This window comes from Otolemur garnettii, unplaced genomic scaffold (assembly GCF_000181295.1).
Source record: "Otolemur garnettii isolate 467f Iridium unplaced genomic scaffold, OtoGar3 scaffold00038, whole genome shotgun sequence".
NCBI lineage: Eukaryota > Metazoa > Chordata > Mammalia > Primates > Galagidae > Otolemur > Otolemur garnettii.
In genome coordinates this window covers 11,066,492-11,092,597 of record NW_003852433.1, presented here as the reverse complement: position 1 = coordinate 11,092,597, position 26,106 = coordinate 11,066,492, and the positions used below count along the sequence as shown (strand labels likewise).

At 46.0% G+C, this 26,106-nt stretch overlaps 1 protein-coding gene across 1 annotated transcript in view; it reads right to left on the bottom strand.

Annotated features, from left to right (window-relative positions):
- NOS1 (nitric oxide synthase 1) overlaps positions 1-26,106 on the bottom strand; it is a 109,528-nt gene that overhangs the window by 6,172 nt on the left and 77,250 nt on the right. Inside the window, exons 14-24 of the mRNA XM_003789935.1 lie at positions 24,458-24,602; positions 23,428-23,532; positions 22,559-22,617; positions 17,521-17,637; positions 15,082-15,256; positions 12,744-12,882; positions 12,258-12,336; positions 7,024-7,217; positions 4,964-5,133; positions 1,194-1,404; positions 566-653 (exon numbers count right to left, since the gene is read on the bottom strand). Of these exons, the coding sequence (XP_003789983.1) occupies positions 566-653; positions 1,194-1,404; positions 4,964-5,133; positions 7,024-7,217; positions 12,258-12,336; positions 12,744-12,882; positions 15,082-15,256; positions 17,521-17,637; positions 22,559-22,617; positions 23,428-23,532; positions 24,458-24,602 (1,482 nt within the window). The remainder of the gene's footprint in view (positions 1-565; positions 654-1,193; positions 1,405-4,963; positions 5,134-7,023; positions 7,218-12,257; positions 12,337-12,743; positions 12,883-15,081; positions 15,257-17,520; positions 17,638-22,558; positions 22,618-23,427; positions 23,533-24,457; positions 24,603-26,106) is intronic.

Sequence of the window (26,106 nt, the reverse complement as noted above, 5' to 3'; positions counted from 1 at the left end):
CCAATAGTATGTGGACCCTGCTGTGAAGATTCTAACCTCAACGGCTGGGAAAAATGATTGTCTGAAGCCACTGCTGAGGTCCAGAAGTTTCTCAGTGATGATGCAGATTCCTGTAATGGGCTCTGGTGTACCCTTTAAACCTTATTGTTGGGGGGAAACCTCTAATTAATGGGGACGGTTGGCTCTTCCACCATCTTTAAGATATTGGGGCCAGATTCAGGGTGACTTGTAGGACTCGGATAGAAATTTTCACAGCCCATAATTCCACAAAGGTGGAGACTATATGTGCCTGACTTTCCACAGTTGCCCCCGCATCTAGTGCGGTACACATCCTTGTTAAATAGCTGTTGCATCAACTTGCCTTTGACTGCCAGCTTGCCGTGTCACTCTGTCCTATGATCCTGCATCCTTGACAACTTGGAGTAGTAATGCAGGACACTGGTCTCCATCCTGTGTGAACTGTCATCTCTCTAACCCCCTAAAGGCTGGTCCGCCTACCCCAAATCATGCCATCGATATGCAGATTCAACACGCACCTGCTCACTTTTCTCCACTGGCTACTCACCCTCTCACAAAACAGGGGACCACCTCGTCAGCCTGTATCCGGTTGAGCCAGGAGGAGCATACGCCATGGTGAATTGGTCCTTCTCCATCTAGCAGAATAACCCAGGTGGCCTGGGTCACCCACTGTCCCCAAGGTTCCCCCATCATAGCCTCCTCGCTGCTCCCTCCAAAGCAGAACACTGTATATTGTGCCTGTACAACCGCCTGGGGGTTCTGCTGGGTAGGGGTGGGTTGGAACCAAATCCTCTGAAAGGTGCTCTGGGTGGCTTGCTGGGATCTGGTCTCAGAGCTCTCTTGGGCACGGTGCATTTTAATGGGGAAAATACAAGAGCAGAGCTGGAGTGATTTGACCTACAACTAGCTGAGGGTGATGCTGTGGAGAGTTCTCCCAGAGAAGGCGTAGGGGTGGCTTGTTCTAGTCACTGCCTTGGGCCAGGAGGCGATGGAGAGACTAAAAGGGAGCTCAGGGTCTGTGCCCCTGGGACAGTTCACCTGCTGCCTCTTCCCCCAGTTTCCTGGTCTTGAGCAGGGGATTTGGGACATAGAGGGTGGGCGGTGGTGTGGGGAGGCTTCTAGAGGGCTCCTGTGGAAAGATGCAGACCAGGAGGCCTCCCAGCCACTCCACTCACCTCGCGTGTGGTAGGAGACGATGGCCACGGTGAGGTGCACTTCGTCCGGGTACATGTCTGGGGAGGAGCTGATGGAATAGTAGCGAGGCTGCAGCAGGGACAGCTGGGTCAGGAGCAGGGTGGCGGGCATCTGGATGGACGGGAACTCCTCCAGTGCCTCCACGATGGTGGGGTTCTTGCCCCATTTCCATTCCTCATACTCCTGCAAACCCTGTGCCGAGGAGAGGGTCAGAGGTGAACTTGAGTCCCGTGACACTGAGGACCTGAGAGGTCCAGGGAAGAAGGCAATACAAGAGTAGTATGAATTAACAGTTAAATAACGATTATTCGGTGCCAGGTTTTAATTCTCATGAGGACCTTCCGAAATAGGTCTTATCCCCATTTTATGGAGGAGGATGCTGAGGGTTAGAGAGGACCTATGGCTACTAGGTGGTGATGCCGGGTTATGAATCTAAGCCAGGAGGTGGCAAAATGAGGTAAGTCTGTGAGGTAAAGATGGTTTTCACATTAGTTAATGGTTGGAAAAAAAATCAAAAACAATAATAGCTCGACACGAGACACGAGAATAGGGTATGAAATTGAAACTTCAGTGTCATAAATAACATTTGATTGGAACGTGGCCACACCCTTTGGTTTACATATCATTCATGCTGTTACATACAAAGGCAGAGAATACTTGTTACCGAGCCTAAAACACAGGGTCTGGCAGAGGGAAGAGACTAAAACCCAGGGTCCAGCAGAGGGATTGCCCTTTTGTGCTTGAGCGTGATATTGTTATGTTACAGAATTAAATGTTTACAATTTTGTAATAAAAGATTGGTATAGATTACATGCTTATATAATGAAAAGGTTGGCATAGAGCTTCATCTTTCTCTTTTTTTGTTTTGTTTTGTTTTTTGAGACAGAGTCACTCTTTGTCTCTCTTGGTAGAGTGCCATGGCATCAAAACTTATGGCAACCTTAAACTCTTGGGCTCAAGGGATTTTCTTGCCTCAGCCTCCCAAGTAGCTGGGACTATAGGTACCCCCCACAATGCCTGGCTAGTTTTAGAGATGAGGTCTCTCTCTTGCTCAGGCTGGTCTCAAACTCTTGAGCTCAAGCAATCCACCTGCCTCAGCCTCCCAGAGTGCTAGGACTACAGGCATGAGCCACCGTCCCTGGCCTCTGTTTCTTTTTTTAGAGACACAGGTCTTGTTCTGTTGCCCAGGCTGGTCTCAACTTCCTGGCCTTAGGTGCTCCTACAGGACACCTCAGTTGCTTGGATTCTAGCCATAAGCCACCGTTCCTGGCTCCTGGGTAGGAATCTTACTGAGCAAAGCCTCTTGGCAGCTTGAGACAGGTAAGCATTCCTTTTGCCATTATTTGTAATTTGCATTATTTGCATGTAATTCTGCAACATAACAATATCATACTCAAGCACCCAATGATGTTACGTCTGCCAGACCCTGTATTTACTACCCAGTGGCCCTGTCTATAGAAAAAGTGTGCTGAACCGTCCTCCGGGTAGTCTGTGCCCAGAATCTGTGCTCACAGGTGACACACACGCCTGACGGGCAAGACAGATGCATTGTAGGGGGCAATCATGACTCCCTAGGAGAGGCTGTGGCAGGCGGCAGCAGGCACAGAATGCAGACCTGCGATTTGTTGGTTGTGGGGACGGGAGGTGCATTCTCACAGAGCGTGGATGCGTCCATGACAGGAGGTGACAGCCCCGGAAAAACAGTTTGGGGTGTGTGGAGGAACATATTTGGGGGCGTGTTGACAGCAAGGCCCAGCTGTTATCTGGGAACAGAGGAACTCTCTGGGGCTCCAGAGGTATTTTTCCCACATTTTAGAAGATGCCTTCCAAGGGGGAGGGGGAGAGCTGTGGCATTCTGATTTCAAGATTGTTCTTTTTTAAGCACCAAAGGAGGCAAGAAAAGCTTCTTATTTCTCTGCTGCACCCTTTTAAATAAATGGTCTTGTTATATACAATTTGGATTCAGTCATAAGGCTGCACTTAAGGACCAGGAAGGCCACAGGTTTCCTTAAGGCCACAGTTTCCCCACTCCCAAGAGGGCAACTCCACATTGCTGGGATGTGTATAGGAGGCTCGGGTTCTGAGGCCGGGAGTAAAGTCTGTAACAAGTACACCCAGGCTCCTAAAGGCCATCTTTGCTTTATTAACTGGGTATGGCATCCTTGGGATCACTCAAGAATCGCTTGAGCCCAAGAGTTTGAGGTGGCTGTGAGTTGTGATGCCACGTTACTCTACTGAGGGCAACATAATAAGACTCTGTCTCAAAAAAAAAAAAAAAAAAAAAAAAGAAACTGACATCCACCTGAAACTGATATCCATCCTGGTGTTGGTACCAGGTCTGAATTCCCAGAGTCTGCTCCTAGTCAATGACTGAGCACAGGAAGGATCTAGGCCTCCCCAGGGACCTTGCTGGTCCGTCCTTCAATTGCAATGCAGTCTCAGATGCTTCTGCTCAACCTTTTTTCCTTTTCCTGCACTTGGGGTTAGACTTGTTTTAAGTCTGATTGTTCTCCCAGCCTTTCCTGACTCCTTTCGCCGTTTCTCTCACCCAGGTGTTTCTCCTAATAAAAATTCTTGCTCACTGATCCTACTTTGTGTTCTGTGCACTCTGGGGAAGAAAGGGACTAATACACACAGTTTTATCAAGTTGTACTTTAAATAATCCTGTGCAAATACTGCAATCTCTGGTCTTTCTTCATATCTACCCCCCCCAGCCATATTCATTAAAAGTTTTAAATCAAAGTTAGATTTGTATATAGTATAAAAAGTTACATAATTTTGTAAAGCTCAAGATTAAAAATAATGGTCTCCTGTTCCACCCCTGCCATCTGTTTCCAGCTCCCGGGAGGTAACCACTTAGAACTCTTTAAGTGTTTCTTCTGGTGTTGATTCTTGTACTTCTAAATAATAAGCACTCACTAATTAGCCCCTTCCTTGCTGCTCACCATTCAGTCCCCTCTCTTGACAGCAGAAGAAAGCTAAACTATCCTTTGCTGGAGGCTTGCTTTTTAGGAAGGAGCCCCCAACTGGGAGGAACCCCTGGGTGGTACTCCTGGGTAAAATTCTTTTCTTTTCTTTTTAGAGACAAGGGTCTTGCTATGTTACCCAGGCTGGTCTCAAACTCTCGGCCTCAAGCAATTCTCCAGCCTAGTTCTCTGACTCGCTGGGATTACAGGGCTGTGCCACCATGCCCAGTTCCTATGTAGGAATCATCCTGACCAAGGCCTTGGAGAAGCTTGGCACGGGCAAGTCCATGGTTTCTAAGGGTGATAAAGGCTGTTTGGTTCACCTTATCATCAGAGGCCTCTTATATCCAGTAGTCCTACCTAAAGCTCATCTACGTCAGAACAAGCTTATCTTTACACCAAGGCACTATTCTCTCAGTTTCCTTTTCTTCTAAGCTTGGGCTAAGATGAAACTCACGGAAGCTTAAGGTTCCAAAGGAAGGTAGAAAGGGTTAGAATAGCAATTTCTCTTGCAGCCAGAGAACGTTGAGATTCAAGGAGGGAGAAGGTCACTCTGGCTTTCCCAGGCCTTAGTTAGAATGAGGAGCAGTGGTTACAGTGGTAGCAGTGGTCATGCCTAGCAAAAATAGACTAGCCAATATGGCACCGTTGTGCAAATTAGAAAATGGCGCCCTTTGCTGAAGACTGCCACCTGCTGGAATATTGCTGTAATAACCGTCTCACAACTCTGGCTACCAGGAGGTGAAGGGTGTCCCTTGGGGTTGTGAGGAAGCCTAGGGACCCACCTTGCTGAGGACCAGAAGACGCTGTTTCTCCTTCTCGCTGGTGGCCAGGGAGGCAAACTGTTGCAGCTGCAGGGGTGTCGGTGGCGTGGTGATGTCCAGGTAGTACTTGAAGGCCTGGAAGATGGTGCAAGGCGGGAGGCGGTGCTCGTCTGTCCAGTTACTGATGACGCCTGCAGAGGCACAACTCGGGTTGAGGGGTAGGTGCAGGAGAGTTTGGGTTCAAGTTCAGGGTCTAGGTCTGCCTCTGGAGCAGAGGATGGGACCAGGTGAGCAGGATGGTCCTAGAGCCAAGCAACTCCTCAGCTCCCACCTTCCATATCTGGGATCCAGGGAACTGTCTTGTCACCTCATGTGTGTAAGAAGCACAGCCAAAATCAATTAGGCAAACTAGTTTAAAAATTAAAAAAATAAATATGAAGAGAAGAGATAAATATTAAACTATTAAAATAGCACTGGATGAGAACAACCCAGTCCACTGGCATTCTACGCAATGAGCCCCAGCTGAGTGTGAGATATGCATCTATTTTGATTCTCATGGTGTCAGACTCTCACCCTGGGATTCTAAAGTTAAAAATTACAAGCACAGCTAACAAACATTTATCTAGGACTTTCTAGATACCAAGTACTATTCTCAGTCCTTTACATTATTGACTCAGTTAATCTTCACAACAATCCAAAGTGGTGAGTATAGTTCTTATCCCCACTGAGGAAAATAGAAGCACAGAGAGGTTAAGGAATTTGTTTAAAGTCACACAGCACATAAGTGTGAAGCCAGGCAGTCTGGCTTCGGACCTTTTTCTAAGTCTTACATTGTACTGCCTCTGTGTACTTTTCATCTGATATGGTCCCTAAACATAGGCTCCCCTTCCTCAAGTGTTCAACCCCAGACAAAAAGCTCTGTTTCAGATGGGCCATTGTTGCTTATGTCTGTAATCCCAGCACTTTGGGAGGCTGAGGCAGAAGGATTGATTGAGGCCAGGAGTTCGAGACCTGCCTGATCAATATAGTGAGACCCCCATCTCTAACCCCGCCTAAAGAAAAGAAAAGAAAAGAAAAGAAAAGAAAAGAAAAAGCTCTGTTTCAACACAGAGGAAGAACTAGCTGGGTTGGATTTATTAAGAGAGAGAGTGTCTCTCAAAAGTGGTTCCTTCCTGTGGGATTTTCTTTTTTTTTTTTGAGACAGAGCCTCAAGCTGTCCCCCTGGGCAGATTGCCGTGGCATTACAGCTCACAGCAACTTCCAACTCCTGGGCTCAAGCGAGTCTCCTGCCTCCGCCTCCCAAGTAGCTGGGACCACAGGTGCCTGCCACAATGCCTGGCTATTTTTTGGTTGCAGTCGTCATTGTTGTTTGGCGGGTCCGGGCTGGGGATTCGAACCTGCCACCTTAGGTGTATGTGGCTGGCGCCTTAGCCGGTTAGGCTATAGGTGCCGAGCCGGGATTTTCAATAGGGTTTTGACTATATCTGTTTTTGCATTCTGCCCTGACATTACACTCTGAGTGATAGTCACAGCATCAGAGGCTATCAGGTACGGTCACTGCAGGTTTTTCTACCTGGGCCCGGTGCCCACCTGTGAAGCCACTGAGATGAAGCCAGGGAGACCTATTTTCCTTTGAAAGTTCTCCAATATGAATGGCAAGGATGGTCACTTAAATAAACTGGAATTTGATCTAATGTGGTCAAGAACATGGGTTCAAGCCCTAGTTGGCCATCATGCTTTCGATTCTCAGAGGAGGCAGGATCAGACTTCGGTTGCTGTCTGTTTTTTTCTGAGGGGTAGTGGTGATAAAGAAAGTAAGAAGAATGGCTACTGCTAAAATCAGTTTCTAGCTGATACAGAAAGGTAGAAACTCTCTTTTCTCAATGATGAGCCATTGATGTCTCAGCATCAGGGACATTGGCTCAGCTGGTTGGGCCAAGGATGCTAGATCAGCCCCCAGAAACAGGGCATCTTCAGCCTCACAAGCTGGACTGGAGCCTGGGAAGAATGGTTCTCTTTGTTCCCAGACACCTACTATCTCTGGACTACCTGGAAAGGGGGAGGGTGCCTGGGAGTATTACCTAGAGCCGTGTTCCGCTCCTCCAGCAGCTCCACCTTCACCATCTGGTTGACAGGAGGGGCGTCTTCCAGGCGCTCTATCAGAGCGTTCACAAGGTCCTCGTGGTTGCCAGGGAAGATGCCCAGGTGGTCCCCAGGCTGGTACTGTAGCTCCTGATTCCCGTTGGTGTGGAGTCGCACAAAGATGGTTGATCGGCTGTAGGGAATTGCAGGAGATCAATAGGACAAGGGCCTCCAGCTACCACCCCCATCGCTTTGCTTGTCTTTGGTGGCTGCAATTCCCTTCCTTCTGTTCTCATTTTTTGGGGGGCCTGAGCCAACCAAGCTTGGGCCCCCCTTATCCACATGGAGGTTTTTTTTTTTTTTTAATCAAGGTCACTTATGAAGTCCTCATTGCAAATCCAATGGCTATTTCCCAAGGCTCATCTGGATCTCTGAAATAGCTACTCACACCCTTCTTCTCTACACCCTTATTTTGGATTCTGGCACCCTGTTCTTAGTACCAAGAGAGGTTCTCTCAAGGGCTAGTGTGCCATCAGAACCATAGGTAGTGGTCTCCAAACTGTGCAATTCCATCTCTCCTAGGAATTCCAAACTCCATTTCCCTTGGCAACCAGGCATCCTCATATTATCATAGTAGGGAAAAGAAGACCTAGATTTAACCTTGGGTTTCTCTTGGGCATAAATTCACCAATATCACAAAATCAAGAGCTCTAGAAAGAAAACCCAGAGGGAAATTCATTTATGCCTGCAGGGTCATGCCCTTTCACATTGAGTTTTGTGTTTCAAGTTCAGAAGTCCTCCTAACCAAAAGGCTTCATGGATGAACTCTCAGAATGTGATTATCCTTGTCTCTTTTAAAGTTTGGAACAGATATACTGCATTTTACATGATACCTGCAAACACTGGAACAGATTACACTTTGGCAAATCAAAGCCTTTGCACCCTTTGTGCTACAACTGCTTCTCAGATCTGCCTTTTCTTGATGCTTGATATTCAACATGAAGTTTCTATATTCTCTATCGTATGTAAATCAACACTTGAATAGACCAATGGGACTCGCTATTTAAAGGAGTTTCTGGCGCAACCAAGAGCCCTTTTGTGCTACAAATAGCCACCATTATTAAGAATAGTTTAGCTGGCACATTATTTTGGGGTGTCAAGTATTTTCTCCAAGCAAGACACCCCCGCCCTTAGTGTGATGGGGGAACTTGGCGGCCATAATTGAGAACGGCCGTGGGATTGGGATTTGGGATTCTGTTCTGTTTCTCTGGGCATATCTTGCCCTGTGGACTTGTATGTTTGATTTTTCCTTTAAGCACACACCGGTCTTTGATTTCGAAGGCATCGTCACCTCCTGCGGGCGGAAAGGAAGGGAATCGGCAGAGGCTGCCGGCCAGCAGGGGGCGCTGTGGGGTTTCTAATTTGGGAGCCTCCCCAGAGGGCGCCTTTGAAAGAGCCGCAAATCAATTCCCGCTTTCTTGTCAGAGCATCACGATCTGTGCAAAATAGGAACGCGGAGGACCCAAACTTGCTGAGCTGGTTCACGAACACGGCCACTTCCCTTCAAGTCCGCTTAAATGAGGCAGAGGGTGGTCCTTGCAAGGATGGGAAGGCAGCTAGCAGGTTGGCCCGAAGGTAGCCCCAGGCTCACCCCCTGCCGGGGGTTTAACCAAGGCGAGTCTCCGCACGCCATTTACTGAGAGCCATTGAACGGCCGCCACTGGTCCCACCTTGATGGGCTGCTCCTTGATGCTTTGCTGAAAAGCTGATACTCTGTCGTAGGACTGGCTTGGAAACCAATTATCTTCAATCTCAGTTCTGCTGGAGGTTTCTAAGAGTAGGATTCTTAAACTATTAATTTTTTTTCTTAAAGCTTGGGATATATATGGACCACTGAGAAGCACACAGGTAGAGGGACAATAGGACAGTGTTGGGACAGCAGCAGCCATTTGGGTCTGTCCCATCCTCTACCAGAGTGTTCCCTGTGTGTGATGTATTTACACACACGCACACACCACACGGCAGCGGTTCAGTGACAGGTTCACAGATGAAAGAATAATCTGTTAACCCCCAGCCTTAAATGATGGGGGAGAAATAGCTGATCTTCATTCTTCCATGAAAGAGTCAGTTTTGTCAGTTGTGAGCCATTGGAGTTAACAAGGCTCGGTATTTAACACATTTTTATTGAGTGTCAGACACTGTTCTAGGCCCTGGTGAAAGAGTGTGGGGTAAGGATGACAAAGTGCCCTGTTCTCATTGAGATATCACTTAAAAAGATCTCTGGTGGGGTTGGTGATGTGGATGGGTGGGTGGTGACAGGTTGGGGGCTGGGGACAACATCAGATAGGACAGTAAGGGAGGACTCTGGTGAGCTGACACTTGCACAGAGACCTAAGCAATGAGAAGGAGTGGATGTACAAATATCTACAGGCACAGTGTTCCAGGAAGGGAGCAGAGCATGTGCAAAGGCCCTGAGGCAGGCAAGAGCAGTATGTCCCAGGAAGGGAAAGAAGTCTGGAGCATCTGGAGAGTGGCAGGAGCCAGATCATAAGGGCCTTGTCAAGACCTTTCATGATGACAGTTTGGAAGTTTACCCTAAGTCCAGTGGGAAGCCATCAGAGGCTGTGAAACTGCTTCAATTTACAGTTTTAAAATATTCCTCTGGCTGCTGTTTGGAAAATGGATCTTTGAGACAAAAATCAAGAAACAAGGACACACAGTGGGTAGCTGTTCCAGTCACTCAGACTAGACATGGATATGGCTCAAGGTGGCGGATCTATGATGTAGTTGCGAGACAAGGCCAAAGCCATCCACTGAGGGACCATGAGGCCTGTGGGGGGGAGAGAGGAGGTGAGGATGACACTGGAGGCTTTGGCTGAAGCCAAATGTTGATGTCTTCTATTGAGATGGGGAGGACTGCAATGAAGCAATGTTATTTGCAGGGAGGTGAGAATGAAGCTTTCTCTCCATCAAAAACTCTCCATTTTAATACCCCCAAAATACTCCATTGCTTGGTCCCTTTTCTAAGCTTGGCTACTGCTCCTCTTTCTTCCTGGAGCCCCTCCTTGCTTCTGCCCATTCAAGGCCCACCCTCCCCAAGAGGTTCGTCTCAAGCCCTGCTCCCCCTCCTCCTCCCGACAATCTAGGATAAATTATCTGCACCCACCCATTAGCGCTCCATTATATGCCCTCCTCTGTAACATTTGTTAATTGTTGTGTGTACATTAGAAAATTTATTTCCAGGCGGTGATGATGGTCACTTTTCTCTTAAGATTTGCAAGGATCACCCTCAAAAGCCTGCTTTCTTCCTCTTAAGCACTTTGCTTGCCATTAAGGGTCTCTCGTGGGGTGATTAGTGATGTCTTGGTGATGGTCTCTTGAGCCAAACAGCCCAACTTTGGCCTTGGGCAGGAAAGAATGGGAGAGTCAAGGTTTTCCACTCAGTTATCTCTTTTTTTCTTTTTTATAAACCTTATGAAACTGGAAATGGTATTTAGCCTGAAAATAGACAATTTTATAGAGCATGCTTTTAAAGAGATGAATACTTAGGTCTGATGTGGTCATTTTGTGCTAATTCATAACTGATTTTAATACAATGTTCTAGTTCCTAATCTTACTTGAATTATTCTCCTGCTGGTCCCTTTTAAGCCATCAAAAGTTAGTTACCCCTTCTGGAGGTGGGTGGGGGCTGTTTTGGGGGCTTTGGTTCAACTTAGCATCAAAATATTTGCAAATTTCCTTGTTGCTTATGTGCTATGGTTTAGAGGAGTAGTTTTAGTAAACTGGTCTTTCATAATTTGTTGCCGAAAGAAATTTCCAGTTGATTCTTAGGCCTTCTCTTCCAATGCGACATAAGCCGTACCTTTCCACAGGACAGAAAATGAGAGTCCCTCTTTATAGCAGAGGTTATTACGCTTCGAATATTGCATTTGACGAATTACTCAAAGAGATTAATTTCCCCAAGCCATTCCTTTAATGTTTGAGGATCCAGGGGGACAGCAAATGCCCTGGGGTTCTATTCTGTTGATCACTTTTAATCACAGGTTTGGAAGACTACATGGACACATGCATACTTAATTCGCAGGTGACATGAAGCTGGGTGGATAAGGAACAGGAATGGGACTCTGTGGTCTCTCTTGCTTTATGTACTTTGTCCTCAATTCTCACAGCAGCCTTGCAATGCTGTTGAGGCCATCTGTGTAGCCATTTGGCACACAACTTTGGGATCAGATAACCAGGTCAGTGTGACCTTGAAAAAGTCACTTGCATTTTCAAACTGTCATTTCTCATATTTAAAAAAAAAAGATGATTATATTACTGATTTCCCAGGTTGCTCAAATCGTGAGAAATCCAAGCACAGTGCTTGGAACACAGAAAGCTTTCTTTACACATCAGTAATCTTTATAGTCATCATTCCCATTTCACAGTGAAGGCGACAGGGGCTCCGAGCACCTGAGTGAATGGCCCAAGGCCACATAGCTACTGTGGGGGCAGAGCTGGGGTCAGAACCCACAGAGCCCACTCTTTGTAATACGCTGTGCTAAGAATCAACATCTCAAAGGATCTTCACGGGCTGTCTCTGCAAAGTGGAAAAGATTCCATCCAACAGGGATCAATGCAAGTTCCCTCATTAGTGCTAAAAACATTACTTCTACAAGTAGAGGGATGGACAGACCCAGTTTGATCATTTCAAAAAGATGTGATGTCTGAGAGCAGCGGCAAAGTGAGCTTAATGGGGGAACGGAGTGGCTGTCAGAACCACGCCTGCAATCTCAGTCTGCATTAGAGTGCCCTGTTCAGATGGGTGGTGATAATAATAGCCTCGGCACACTCGGCAGTGATCACACGACCTCCGGTGCCCTGTGACCAGGTCTGAGGATGTCATTTGCAGCAGGATGGAGTGTGTGTCCTTCTACTAAAGCCAAAAGCCAAAATCAGTTCTTAGCAAGCAGGACTCGAGGGATGAGGACCCACGTGGGACACTGGTCAATGTCATTGGCTATTTGTAGGTCTCTTATTTGGGAGAAGTGAATTTGCTTTGCTTGTTATCGGAGAGTATGACTGGGTTTAAAATAAAGTGGGAGGAAGACATGCTTTGGTTACATTAGATATGAACAGACTTGCTTCTGTTGGCTATTAAGGTAATTTCTAACAATTAGGAACGAGCCCCTCTGTCAGCGTCAGTGGCATCTGGGAGCAAGGTGGGTAACGGCACGAACCAAAGCACTCTTACCTGGATTTAGGGCTCTGGAGGTTTTGGCGGCTAAGGAGCCGGGCGGCTGCGACTCGCTTTTTGTGGACATTGGATAGACCTGTGGGTAGAAAGAACATGGTCTTCCGGAGATGGGGTCAAACAGTCATCCATAACAACTCCTACTGGCTCTCTGCTCACATCCCACTGCCCTCCTAAGTAAAGGGACGGGAGAGAAGAGGCCAGACGGCATTGCGTGGCATGAGTGGGGTGGTTGTGAACACTGGGACAAAAAGCAAATCTGGCTGAACTAAGTGGAGAGGAGGATACTCCAGGCCTGCTGAGACTCTTCCCCGCACACACATCACTGAGCGTGGGGCAGCTCAGTGTTTACCGAGGGAGGGCTGCACCAAAGGCGGCAAACCCACCAAGCCCATCTTCTCCTCTGAGCACTTCCAGGGGTGAGATCTCTGCCTTTCCCTCCCCTCTGTCATGAATCCCTCTCGCCCACCCCATGACGGGCAGTACCTTGTGTAAGTTCCGGAGCTTCAGCCACGTAGGTGAGGCGGAACTTGTTCCTCTTCCAGCTGCGGTCGTTGCTGATGAGCGAATTGTTTGCCTTCTCAATGTTGACGTCGTCCCCCACGCAGAACACATCACAGGCTGCCTGCGGCAGGCACAGGGCTTTCGGTGACCTCATTCGGCCAAGAAGGTCTCTTCCCCAATAGCTCCAAGTCATGGCAGGTCCCTCCACCACCCATTCATCCATCCTCTCTTCCTCTCTCCCTCCCTCCCTTCCATCCTTCTGCTTACCCACCCTCCCATCCATTCACCTACCCACTCATCCCTCCACCCACCCTTCCTTTATTTCTTCCAAGCATTCCCCTAACTACCGAGCCAACCCTCTCTGCATCCCTCATTCTCCTTTCCTCTTTCCCTTCCTTCTTTCTTTTTTTTTTGAGACAGAGCCTCAAGCTATCCCCCTGGGTAGAGTGCCATGGCCTCACTGTTCACAGCAACCTCCAACTCCTGGGCTCAAGCGAGTCTCCTGCCTCAGCCTCCCAAGTAGCTGGGACCACAGGTGCCTGCCACAATGCTCGGCTATTTTTTGGTTGCAGCCATTATTGTTGTTTGGTGGGCCCGGGCTGGATTCGAACCCGCCACCTTAGGTATATGTGGCTGGTGTCTTAGCCACTTGAGCCACAGGCGCCGAGCCTCCCTTCCTTCTTTCAATCTCTCCATCCTTCCTTCCTCCCTTTCTTTTATCTATTTATCTGCTTCCTCATCCGCCCCTTCCATCCATCCACCCACCCATCCATCTATCCTCTTTCCCCCTCCTCCCCTCCTCTCTTCTCTCCCTCCCTCCCTCCCTCCCTTCCTTGCTTCCTTCCTCCCTCCAACCCATCCATTCACTCATCTGCCCATCCACCCTTCCACAGATCCCTCCCTCCATCCTCCCTCCTATCTGTCCCTCTATCCAACAATCTTACATTTTTTTGAATGCCTTTGATGTGCTGGACAGATCATAGTCACCATTGACCCTTTAGGTCCTAACTTTTACTTCAGATACAATTCTATGATGTCACTTATTCCTCAAAACAACATGTGTAGAGGTTTGACATTAAAAAAGAAAGTAAATACCTTAGAATATCCCATAAAAAGGCAGAATATATTGAATTTCTGGATGCCCACGTATACAGTTTTCTTCTTCTGTATCATTATTATTATTTTGGGGGTCAAGCTTATTAGTCCTTCAACTTCAAAGATCCTAGGAATTACTCTTCAGAACATTCACAAGCTTGTGCCACCACTGCCACTATTTAGTTCCAGAACATTGTTATCTCCCCTAAAGAAAACTTTGTATCTATCAGCAGTCACTCCCATTTCCTACTTGCTCCCCAGCCTTGGCAACTACTAATCTGCTTTCTGTCACTATGGATTTTTGATTCTAGACATTTCATATAAATGGAACCCAATGTATGGTCGTCATCTTCCACTTAGCATAATGTTTTCTAGTTCCTGTGTATTGTGGCATGTATCAGTATGTCATTTCTTTTTATCACTGAATAATATTCCATTGAATGGACATACCACATGTTATTTATCTATTTGCCCCATTTAATTAGTTGAAGTTTAAATTTAAATGGCCACGTGTGGCTAGTGGCCACCATATTGATCAGTACAGATCTATCACAGGAAGTTTATACTTGTCAAAGCATCCATGAGGCATGGCAACCTGGTTTAGTTAACCAATCCTGCGTTTTTTGTGTGTTTGTCTACCAAGTGTGAGGGATAGATTCTTCTTGGCCCTGAAATTCCAAGACTCTAATCTTTTTGTGAATGAACTTGCCCATAATGAAGAACATTGGTTTGCGGATGGAAAATGTGTGTTTTAAGGCCACCCAAATTCCTCTGAGCTTTGAAAATTGAATCCTGATTGGGTACATGGGAGAAGTACCAGGGCTTTTCTCAAGTTCCTTCTCTCTCTCACTCTTTTTTTTTTTTTGAGACAGAGTCTTACTTTGTTGCCCTTGGTAGAGTGCCATGGCATCTTAGCTCACAGCAATCTGAAATTCTTGGGTTCCAATGAGTCTCTTGCCTCAGCCTCCCAGGTAGCTGCAATTACAGGTGCCTGCCACAGCACCTGGCTATTTTTTTAGTGATGGGGGGGGGTGTCTCATGATTGCTCAGGTTGGTTTCGAACTCAGGAGCTCAGGCAATCCACCAGCCTCAGCCTCCCAAGTGCTGGGGTTATAGGCATGAGCCACAGTGCCTGGCTCCTTCTCTTTCTTGATGGTTTAGGTCCTATCTGCAGCAGGTGTGGGGAGTATTACTTCTACACCTGGGTCTTTGAGATCCAGATTACCTTGAAGACTTTTTTGGCCCAGGTCCTAAAAGCCTCTTCCTGCCCACAGAGTTCATCTCCTTCCCTCATCTTCAGGATCCTTTCTCCTCCTAGCTCTTCCAGTAGGGTGTCCACAGCATGTCCAAAGGCGCAAAAGTGAGGGTATGCTCGTGAGCCAAGGCCGAACACAGAGAACCTGTCGGGAGACAACAGAAGGTCTGTACCAGAGGACTGCAGAGAGCATGGGGAGTGTCTGGTTGTTAGGGGTTGAATTGTGTTCTTGAAAACTCATTTTGAAGCCTAGCATCCCATGAGATTGCACTTAGAGGTAGGGCCTTTAAGGAGCTAATTAAGGTTAAATGGTTATAGGGCTGGGCCCTAATTTTATGGAATTAGTATCTTTATAAGAAAAGGAAGAGACACCAAAGCTCCTGCTCTCCCTCCCAGATGTCCAGCAAGAAGGTGGCAGTCTGCAAGCCAGGAAGAGAGGCCTCACCAGAAACCAACTCTGCTAACCTTATGATCTTGGATTTCTAGCTTCTAGAACTATGAGAAAATAAATTTTTGTTCTGGTGGTTCAGGTATGCCATAGGCAGTACTGGACTCACATTCCCACCACATTCTTCACCTTCTGATTTCAAGATTACTATTTTAAGCCTCCAAGCCAGGAGTTGGCAAAATTTTTATATGTGGGGTCAGATAGCAAGGAGTTGTATGTTTGTAGGCCAAGAAATAAAATCAAAGCTATTATTTAAGTATTACATAACAAGAAAGAAAATTCCCACACACATTTTAAGTTGATAAAGTTAAAAATAAAATAATTGAGTGCAATATTTTGTTATACATGTCTTCTCCTGAGAAGGATAAAATTCTTTTCTAGTGGGGGATAACATTTCATTTCACTGGGGTTCAAAGGTAATGTTTTCTTACCGCAAAATTAATCGACAAATGTTCATTGATAAAAATCTATTCTTAGCTCATACGTTATAAAAGATGTGCAGAGACCAGGCTGAATTTGGCCTGCAGGCATTTTGCAAACCCCTGCTGTGATAAATTTAATAAGGGAAAGATGGTGGTAACTGTCAAATTCCAGAATTGATGGTTCAATGTTGACTTCAAATATGTTCTGATGTCAAAACCCACAGAGAATGTCCAACACGAAGAGTGAGCCCCAAAGTAAACTATGGACATTGGCTGATAATGATGTGTCAATATGGGCTCACCAGTTCTAGTAAATGCAGTGCCCTGGTGCAGGGTGCTTACAGTGGGAGAGGCTAGGGATTTGGGGACAGGAACTTCCTGTACTTTCTGCTCAAATTTTCTATCAACCAAAAGTTCCTTTAGAAATAAAGTCTATTAAAAAATGTACTGGACATGACAGTTATTTCAATAGTAGGAGCCCAGTGTTCTGAATGATTTGCTAAGCATTGTTCTGAGTAGTTATGGAGAAGGTTCTAGTTAGTGAAGGGCTGACAGACTTGTGGCCAGATCTGAGAATTCTTCCTCCAGCGGGGCTCACATCAGTCTTGTCTTGACCTGCATTTATGAGACCGAGGATATAATATCCAGTTTTCTTCCTTTCCAAATACTCATTGAACTGAATGCACAATTGTCAAAATGTAAAATATAGGGTCTGGCAGAAGTAACGCCCTTTTGTGTTTGAGTATGAAATTATTATGTTACATAACTACATACTTATGATTTTGTTAATAAAAGATTGTTATAGGTTTCCAGCTCATAAAAAGGGGTGTTATTTGTATTGTTAGTTGTGCATGTAATTCTATAATGTTACTATATCACACTCCAGCACAAAAGGGTGTTATTTCTGCGGGCCCTGTATTTGTCCATGTACCTCCTAAAATTATCTCGTGGTAGGCAACCATGCTTTGGAAAACTCAGAGATAGGCTGGTATTTTTCAAATCTGATGGTTAATGGGGGAGATAAAGAAAAAGAAAACAGCAATGCTTGGGCCCAATTCTAGACCAATTACATCAGAATCTCTGCAGGTGGGGCTGGGTTGTTGTGTTGGTATATTGCAAACATCCCTGGGTGATTTTGATATGCACCGGGGGCTGAGAGTCATGGAGTCATAGCAGAACTATGGCCACAGTTTCTCCAGAAGCTTCTATGTCATGCATAGTGTATCTACTGGGAAGGGCAGCTGGTTGAGCAATATCTAGAAATTAATATCCTTCAGTACACATGATGAGGTGAATCTTAGGTGATGATGTGCATAGGGAGAGAAGTTACAGAAAGAATGAAAAATGGCACATGGGAGGCTGGGAGTATAGTTTCATGGGTGTGTGTGGGAGGTCCCAGACAACCAGATGAAGCTGGCTTTCTGTATGGAAGTCGAGAAATGGGGAATGGGCATGGAGACCTCCCTGCACAACCAAGAGCCCACTCTGCAACTAGGTCCAGCTCCCTGGGATCCCCCACTCCCCTGACCCTCTGCTCACCTCACGTTAGCCAGGGGTCCGGCACTCTCAAAGTTGTCCCTGAGGTCGGGCCCATCACCTGATGATTTTCGAGAGTCAGAGTAGGAGGAGACGCTATTGAATCGGACCTTGTAGCTCCTGCCAAAATCAAAGAAAGTATGTGAGCCCTGGGTTGGAGCCCCTCCTGAGGTCAGCCCATGATGGATCTTCAAGTTGCCAGCCCTGCTTCTAGGTTCTTCTCTTCCATGCTGAATCAAACCACAACATTCTCACGGCTTCTTCTATAATCTATCGGTTTACCCATACCCACCACAATGATAACTGTCCATCTTCATCTGACCCTGGGTGTACTTAAAAGGTTTGAGGCCATGCCTAACTCAGAAACTTGCGACCTACAGAGTTAAAATGATTCAATCAGTAAGGCACAAAGAATAGAACCAACCACATCCTAAACCATTAGACCATGATTCTTTGCTTCTTAAATTTTAATGGGCGCAAGTACCATCTTGCTTTAAAATACAGATTCTGACTCAGTAGGTCTGGGACCAGGCCTGAGAGTTTGTTTTTCTAACAAGTTTCCAGGAGATGCCAGTGTTGCTAGTTCCCAGACTCCACTTTCATTAGCTAGAAACTAGACTCACACCGGTCAGTATGGTAGCCATTGGCTAAATGTGGCTGTTTAAATAGTTATTATTTAATTAACTAACTCCAAATATAATGAAAAGTTCTTTTCCTCACTTGTCCCAGCCATATTTTAGGGGCTCAATGATCACGCGTGGCTAGTGGCTGCTGTTGTGGACAGATACAGAAAATTGAGTTGATTGTATAAAGTTCTACTGGACAGTGTCAGACTATTCCTTTCATAAACTTAGGTCCTTAGACTTTTCAGGGTTTTTCACATTTCACATTTCAAGTAAACATGAAAAATGTTCAGCACTAACACCGGCATGAAAAGAGATTGCATTTTTTTTTTTTTTTATTAAATTGTCTTGAAGGTGAAGACTGATGTCTTGGGACTCAAATCTCAGCAAGAAAGAGAGGGTCAGGAGCCTGGAGGCTTCAAAAAAAAATCCGGTTTCTCAGTTTTCTTCTAAAATTGGTAAGTTTTTGTTTATAGACAAAGTGCAACAAAACAAAGCCAAAACAAACCCAAGATCCCCAAGACCAAACAAACAATCAATACCTCAAAACAACACCCAACATGCAAGACCCCAAACCCCCCGCACAGATCTGAGTACAAGAGACAAAAACAAATAAAATAAAATAAAAAAATAAAAAAAATTGCGCATTCTGGCAGTAGAGTTTCCGAGCTGGATGTTCTTCAAAGTTTTTGCTCCAGTATCAGGAAAGTTCTAAATATATGTAAGTGTATTTTCTACCCTAAAATAGTCTCACATTGAGTCACTGCTCCAAGTAAGTCATGCAACATATCGGGGGGTGGCTGTGTTGTTAGTATGGGAGAGATGGTGAGAGTTGTGGGTAAAAATAACAGCATGTGTATTTGTGTGAGGTGGGAGGTTTTTCCAACTGCTTTCCTCTTTGTTATTATCCTTTGATCCTGAGTAGGCCCCAGAGGTGGACAGGGCAGAGATCATTTCTCCCCATTTGGCAGATGAGAAACACTGAGGCCTATAGAGGTCAAGTGGCTGGCTCAGAGTCATTTAGTGAGTTAGAGACACAGCTGGGATTAGAACTCAGGTCTCCCTGAGACCTGGATGTGGCCTTGGATGCTCAGGCATGCACACATGCACTTGCACACACTCGCACGCATGTACACACACACTCTACCTGTGCTGGCTGTCCCGGGCGGCAGCCAGACCAGGGACTTCCGTGTCACCACGGGGGAGGGGAGGCCCTTTACGGGGAAAGAAACGCAAGGGTTCCGGGTACCTAGAGGGGAGAATCGATGGTGCCCTATCCCTCCCTGAAGGAGGGGTGAGGGGAAGCCTGTTGGGAGCCCACCAGGCAGGGTGAGAAGGACAGAGGCAGGGAGAGTGAGGACGAAGGTGCTGGAGCTGGGCACAGAAGGAGGGCTGACCCCAAGGGACTCAGCGACTGTCCATCCTCTGGGTATGGAAGGCATGAGCGTCTGGGAATGGGCACAAAACAATTGGTAGGGATTTTATGCATATCACAGCCTCAAAGCCCCAGCCGGGGATAGCATGTGCTGCTCGCCTTGGGACATGGGGCTCTGCTCCATGCTGGCGGAGTCACTGAGTCACCCCAAGGAAGGGAAGCCCAGTGTGCTCAGGACATGCGTCCTCTACCTTACAGGGGGTGGAATCGCTTTTCAGGGTAATTTTTCTTCAATTTGTATATATTTTTATTTCTATGGAGGAAAAGGACAACACTTTAATAATTGTCGTTATTTGTGTAAGAAAGTTTTTTTAAAGAAAGGATTTCAGAAAACAAGGCAGCGAGTAACACAATTACTAATTTCCGAATAATTCAAATTGAATTGAACTTCGATTAGAAATTTGGCTAAATCTGTGCTAAACAGCCTCTTTAAGAACTTCATTATTCAGCTGATCTTTCTAATGTGCTTGTCACTAGTCAAATCAGTTGTTTTAAATCGTAATTATTTTTAATCATAAAAGTAATACTCAGTTCAGGGTAACAAATTCAAATAATCTCTAGGTGGATAAATGAAAATGGGACCATCCACCACTTTGTACCTCCCAAATTCCCATTCCCTAAAGATAATTGGGGCTACAAGTTTGTGTATCTTTCTTTTTTTTGGCAGTTTTTGGCCAGGGCCAGGTTTGAACCCGCCACCTCTGGTATATGGGGCCGGCGCCCTACTCCTTGAGCCACAGGTGCCACTCTATGTATTTTTCTTGGCTTTTTTTTTTTTTTTTTTTGAGACAGTGTTTCAGTATGTCACCCTTGGTAGAGTGTCGTGGTGTCACAGCTCACAGCAACCTCAAAGTCTTGGGCTTAAGCAATTCTCTTGTCTCAGCCTTCCAAGTAGCTGGGACTGCAGGCACCTGCCACAAAGCCTGGCTATTTTTTTGTTGCAGTTGTCATTGTTGTTTTAGCTTGCCCGGGCACGGTTTGAACCCACCAGCGTTGGTCCACGGATGTGGCTGGCACCGTAACCACGGTGCTATGGGCACTGAGCCTTTCTTGACTTCTTTTGTTGTCTAAGGACATTTCAAAACCAAAGAGTTGGGGTTTTAAATGATGGCTTTGGATCCCTTTTACACATAAACAATGTGGGGAACCACATTTCTGTAGCAAATTCAGGTTCTGCAACCAACTGCAAATTTACTAGAAATTATCTCAAGTAATAATTAGGGATCATAAGCCAAAAAATGTTGCAAAATGAATTTTTTTTTTTCAGCTGGACGTGGTGATTCACGCCTATCATGCTGTCACTTTGGGAAGCCACAGCATGAGGACTGCTTGAGAGATTGAGATCAGCCTGGTTAGTGGTTCACGCCTATAATGCCATCACTTTGGGAAACCACAGCATGAGGACTACTTGAGAGATTTAGATCAGCCTGGGCAACACAGTGAGACTCCATCTCTACCAAAAAATGTTAAAACTAGCTGGACAAGTCGGTGCCCCCAATAGTCCCAGCTACTTGGGAGGCTGAGGTGGGAGGATCACTTGAGTGTAGGATTTTGAGGTTGCTGTGGGCTATGATTGTGCCACTGCACTCTGCCCAGGCCCTGTCTCTTACCAAAAAAAAAAAAAAAAAAAAAATGGGCTTTTTCAAGGAAGTATCATCAGAAGAAAACTCATGGAATGTTGCCTGAAAAAGATCTAAAGGACCACAGAAGTTAGAAATTTGAACTCTACAGAACAAAGCGTGAAGTATGGAAAGATTATTTTTTAAAAAAAACTGAAATTTTGTAACAAAATCTAAATTGTTCCCATCATGTTCATTTTCATTTCTTAGGCTTTTCACAGACTTTATAGAGAATCCTCTGAAAGTCCCTGGCTATGTAAATGGTTATGGCCAAGGTCACAAATGGAGGGCTTGCATTTTGTTTGTCTTGCAGGGTTTATATTTTGATTTCCATTGTTGTTGCCAACTAACATATCCATATGTACGCAGACTGGATATAATTCATATACATATGGATTGTATATACATACCTAATCTTACTAAATTAAAAAAAAACTGTATGAAGATTTTTTTCCCACGAAAAATCAGGAAATTGGCAATATCTCACCCCATTTCCACAGGGCAAAGCATGAGCTTTCCATAGAGCCCTGATCCCATCTCTCTTGTCTTACACAAATCTAGCCTATTGTGCTCATGTTATGTGTGTGTGTATAGGTGTGTATGTGTGTGTGCATTTTGATTACAGATGTTTTCCACCTTAACAAATACCTTTAGAATGCAACCCCATCTGAGATTCAATTCTACCACAAACATCTCCTGACTATAGGTATTTTTTTATCTTTTTAAAAAAATCTTATCTTTCTTTTAAACTCAACTTCCACAGTAGCTGAACATCACACAGGAACTGTAGAAGGAAAGAAACTCTGTTCACTGATGTTGAATGCAGCTTTCCAAAGGGTGGGGGGGAAATGATAAGAATGCTATTTACCAATGCTCTTATGTCTAGTTTATGACTTGGTTCATTGTTTGTTTTTTATTTGAGGCAGAGTCTCACTCTGTTGCCCCAGCTAGAGTGCTGTGGTGTTAGCCTAGTTCATGGCAACCTCAAATTCCTGGGGTCAAGTGATCCTTCAGCCTCCGCCTCTTGGAGTGCTGGAACTCCAGGTGGGAGCCACCATGCCTGGCCCTGATTGGACTCTTACCAGTGAGTGAGTTAAGGCAGTTGTTATCATTGCTATCTGATTGATAAGAAAACTGAGGCACAGGGCTGCAAAATGACTTAGTTAGAAACCACAATATCAGCCCCAAAGGACCGTAGACCCTCCCTCCTCTAAGCTAAAATCAATCACAAAGGGACTTTAGGCCCTAGCCACCATCCAAATCTCAAATGTGGAACTTCAGGCACCAAGAGCCAATTTGCAGTTCCCCGTGGGGGATGAAGGGGGAGGGTGGTGTTGGTGGCACCGGAGGGCCCGTTCACTTACTTCCTTTCTTCCTGTACAGAGTTGGGATGCCTCATTTCCATCAAAGCACAGCCGAATTTCTGGAGGCCGAAACGGATAGATGAGTGAAAGGTAAAACATGTGTTAGTAAATCTGGAACTGGGTTGGGCACTGAGAGTTTGAGGGTCTGGTAGGCCCAGGCTGAGGCCCGGGAGGAAGGAAGTGAGGGGTGGCTGGGGACTCGGGCTGGGCAGCAACCCCCAAGCTGCAAACACACTGGAAGGGCCGGCAGTTTGAGCGACTTGCAGGTGTGGACCCCCTCCCCCAGAACACAACTCCCTTTTGTAGCCTTCTCTCCAGGGGTTCTCAACCTTGCTAATGCCGTGACCTTTCAATACAGTTCCTGTTGTGGTCACCCCCAACCATAAAATTATTTCCGTTGCTACTTCATAACTATAACTATAATTTTCTACTGTTATGAATGTAAATATCTGATATGCAGGATGTATTTAGGTGACCCCTGTGAAAGGGTCGTTTGACCCCCCAAAAGGGTCGCGACCCACAGGTTGAGAATCGCTGCTCTACAAAAACATTGTCTCTACATCCCTCATCTGGAGCAGGGGACACCAAGCTCATGCATGATTGGAGCCTCCATGCCAAGCAAAGCAAGCAGCTCACTTAGGTGACAACATTTTCTCTAGGGACCATGAGCTAAGTAGTGGGCACCAACAGACTGAGAATTTGGAACTATCCAATTTTTGCCTAGCTTGGACCCAAATCAAAGTCACTGGCTCTGAGGCTCTGAGAAGGGTTTGCTACTGAATAGCAGGCATGGGGAGGGTCCCAGCTATGGCCCTTCCTTCTTCTGGAGGATGCAGCCACATGCTAGAACAGGCGAGAGCTCATCTCACCTCCCCGTTCTCAGGAGGATCTCCATTGCCAAAGGTGCTGGTAACCACCAGGACCAGAGTCTCGTGTTCCAGGTGGACGATGTCATATTCTTCCATGGACATCACCTAGGTAGGCAGGGGCAAGGGCATGGAGTGGGGAAGAAGGTGATAAGGAGAGAGAAGAATGAGGAGAGACAGAAAGCAATAGAGAAGCAGAAGAAAGGAGAAAGGAGAGAGGTGAGTCATTTTCGAGTCCCTTCCCTTGGAAGGAGAACCAAAAGTTCTGGGTGTCAGTATTTTGATGGGCTCAAGTCGGGGAGAAGTAACAGCTTTTTGGTAGTGTGGCACCTTACTGTTGGTCACTGTTGCCTGAAGGATTGTAGAGAGTCTGGGGCGATGGTCTAAGGGGCTGGCTGCCAGTAGAGAGATTTTGAGAAAGGCCCTTAGGCTTCTTATAGCCTATCCATTCTGGATTCTTCCTGACCCCGTCTAGGCTGGGAATGATCTGCCTGGATCTAAGCAACTCTGCTCAGCTTCCTCTCTAATCCTCCCTCCTGCAGTGTGCAGTGCTAGAGCTGAACAAGTCTGAGATACCTGCCGCAGGAAGAGATTGTGGCCCTGTGCCTGTCTGAGCAACACTGCTCAAAATGGGCATCAGATGCTCCGTGAAAATAAGCGATCCATGCTCATATATGTTTGGGAGACATTTACGTTCTGCATCCGCTGCTCTTTGGGAGATAATAAAACACAGTTGTAGCTTAAAGGCTCTGAATGAAATCCACTGAGCTTCCCAAACTGACCTCAGAACGGTTTCTAACATTTTTCTCTAGAGATAGGGATTTCATTTTGTGACTCCTGGGCTCCCACAGGGTTCATGAGGAAAGGGACATCCCCATTCCCCCCAGTTCTTGCAGATGTGTGTGTGTGAGCTCGTGGGGACCTTTGGGTATGCTGCTACCCACTGCTACGGGGGTCTGCTCTGCAGACTTCCCTGCCTCTCCTTCTCAGCTTTATTTACAGCAAAAGGCCAGGGAGCTGACCCTCTACCCACCTTGGCATCGAAGGCGTGTTTGAAGATCTCACACAAGGTCTTGGCATAGGCTTGTGATTTGCCTGTCTCTGTGGCGTACAGGATGGTTGCTTTGACCCTCTTGGCCATAGCCTGCCCCATCAGCTTGGCTGAGAACTTGACGGCTCTGGGTGAGAGGGAGGGGAAGAGGATGGAGAGCAAAAATGGGAAACAGAGAAGGGAGAGAAGCTGCTGGATTGATGGGTATTTGGGGGCATGAACCATGATCCATAAAATTTATCAGGAGAGACCATACTTTCTTGATCTTTGATGATGTCAGGGGTTCCCTTCAGATGTACTTGAACTCCTGAGTTTAGGCACCCTATTGACTCCTTCATCAAATTTCACCAGAGCAGTTATAAAAACTGATGGTTAGTTTTGTTAGTTTATAATTTGACTGATGGATCCCGGTCTTAAGAGCCTTGGTTTGCCAAGCATCGCCTCTGAAGACTCACATCTCTCTTTATTTGTCAAACACAGTAGACCCTCCATAGCTGACCCCCTCCCTATGTCGATCACCTCCTTAAGTTGACCTAATTTTCATAGACTGGAACATGCACCTCATGTAGGTATCAGTACAACAGGCCTACTTCCTTATGTTGACCACTTCTGTGTATTGATCAGTTTGCTAGAATCTCTTAGGTGATCAACTTACAGGGGTTCTACTGTATTTGCTGAGTGTCGAGTAATGTTATAGGAGCTGAAGGACAGAGAGATCATAGATGTGAACACACAACTGTCATGGAGCTCATATTGGTGTGTGTGTGTGAGAGAGAGATGGAAAGTTATATAGAGAGAGATAGGAATCACTAATATCATTGATATGTCACTAGGCATTGAGTTAGAAGGAAGTTTAGAGGTTTATAGTTTCACAAAGGAAGGGCCAGGTCTGGTTTATTCAGTAAGACACCTCTAGGACCTTGCACAGAGCCTGGTATCCAATAGGCACTGAATAAATATCCAGAAGTTACGGATTTTAAAAGATTCTGCTAGCGGGCAGTGGGTGGTGGGCAGACAGCCTCTGGAATACCCTGGGCTTTTGAGCAAACCTCCCTGTTCTAACTAGAAATCTCAGCGTAGAAAAATCATTAATTATCCTCCACCTGGTGATGAGGGGTGGTAAATTCATTATTTTTTAGAAATAGGGAAACCACCTACGCTGCGGGAAGACTCAGAGCAAAGGGGGAGAAACAGAAGGAATAAAAGGTACCTGGAGGGTTCCCTTTCAATGATTCGAGAATAAAAACGCATCTATAATTAATTCGCATTGTTATACCCCACACTTAATAGTGCAATTAATGTTTTAGATTTCGCCCTCCTTTCCTCCTCCAGAGATAGTAGAACTGAACAGAAGCCAACGGTTGCCCTCCCTGAGAATATGTGAGCTGCTCAGGATGCCTGCTAATGCGTTCTGGGTTGGCTGGAGGCTGGAACTGGGGTGGAAATAGAGAGGGAGAGTCAGAGATCCCATGAGCCATAGTAACATTAAGTGCCATGTGAGTTGTATTTAACTTAGGCTAGTTCTGAGCCTGGGGCCTCATGAAGCATATATAACTCACACATCTCTTGACCTAATAAAACACTGTGGCCTCAAGGAAAAGAGTCTTTTTCCTTTTTTTTTTTTTTTTTTT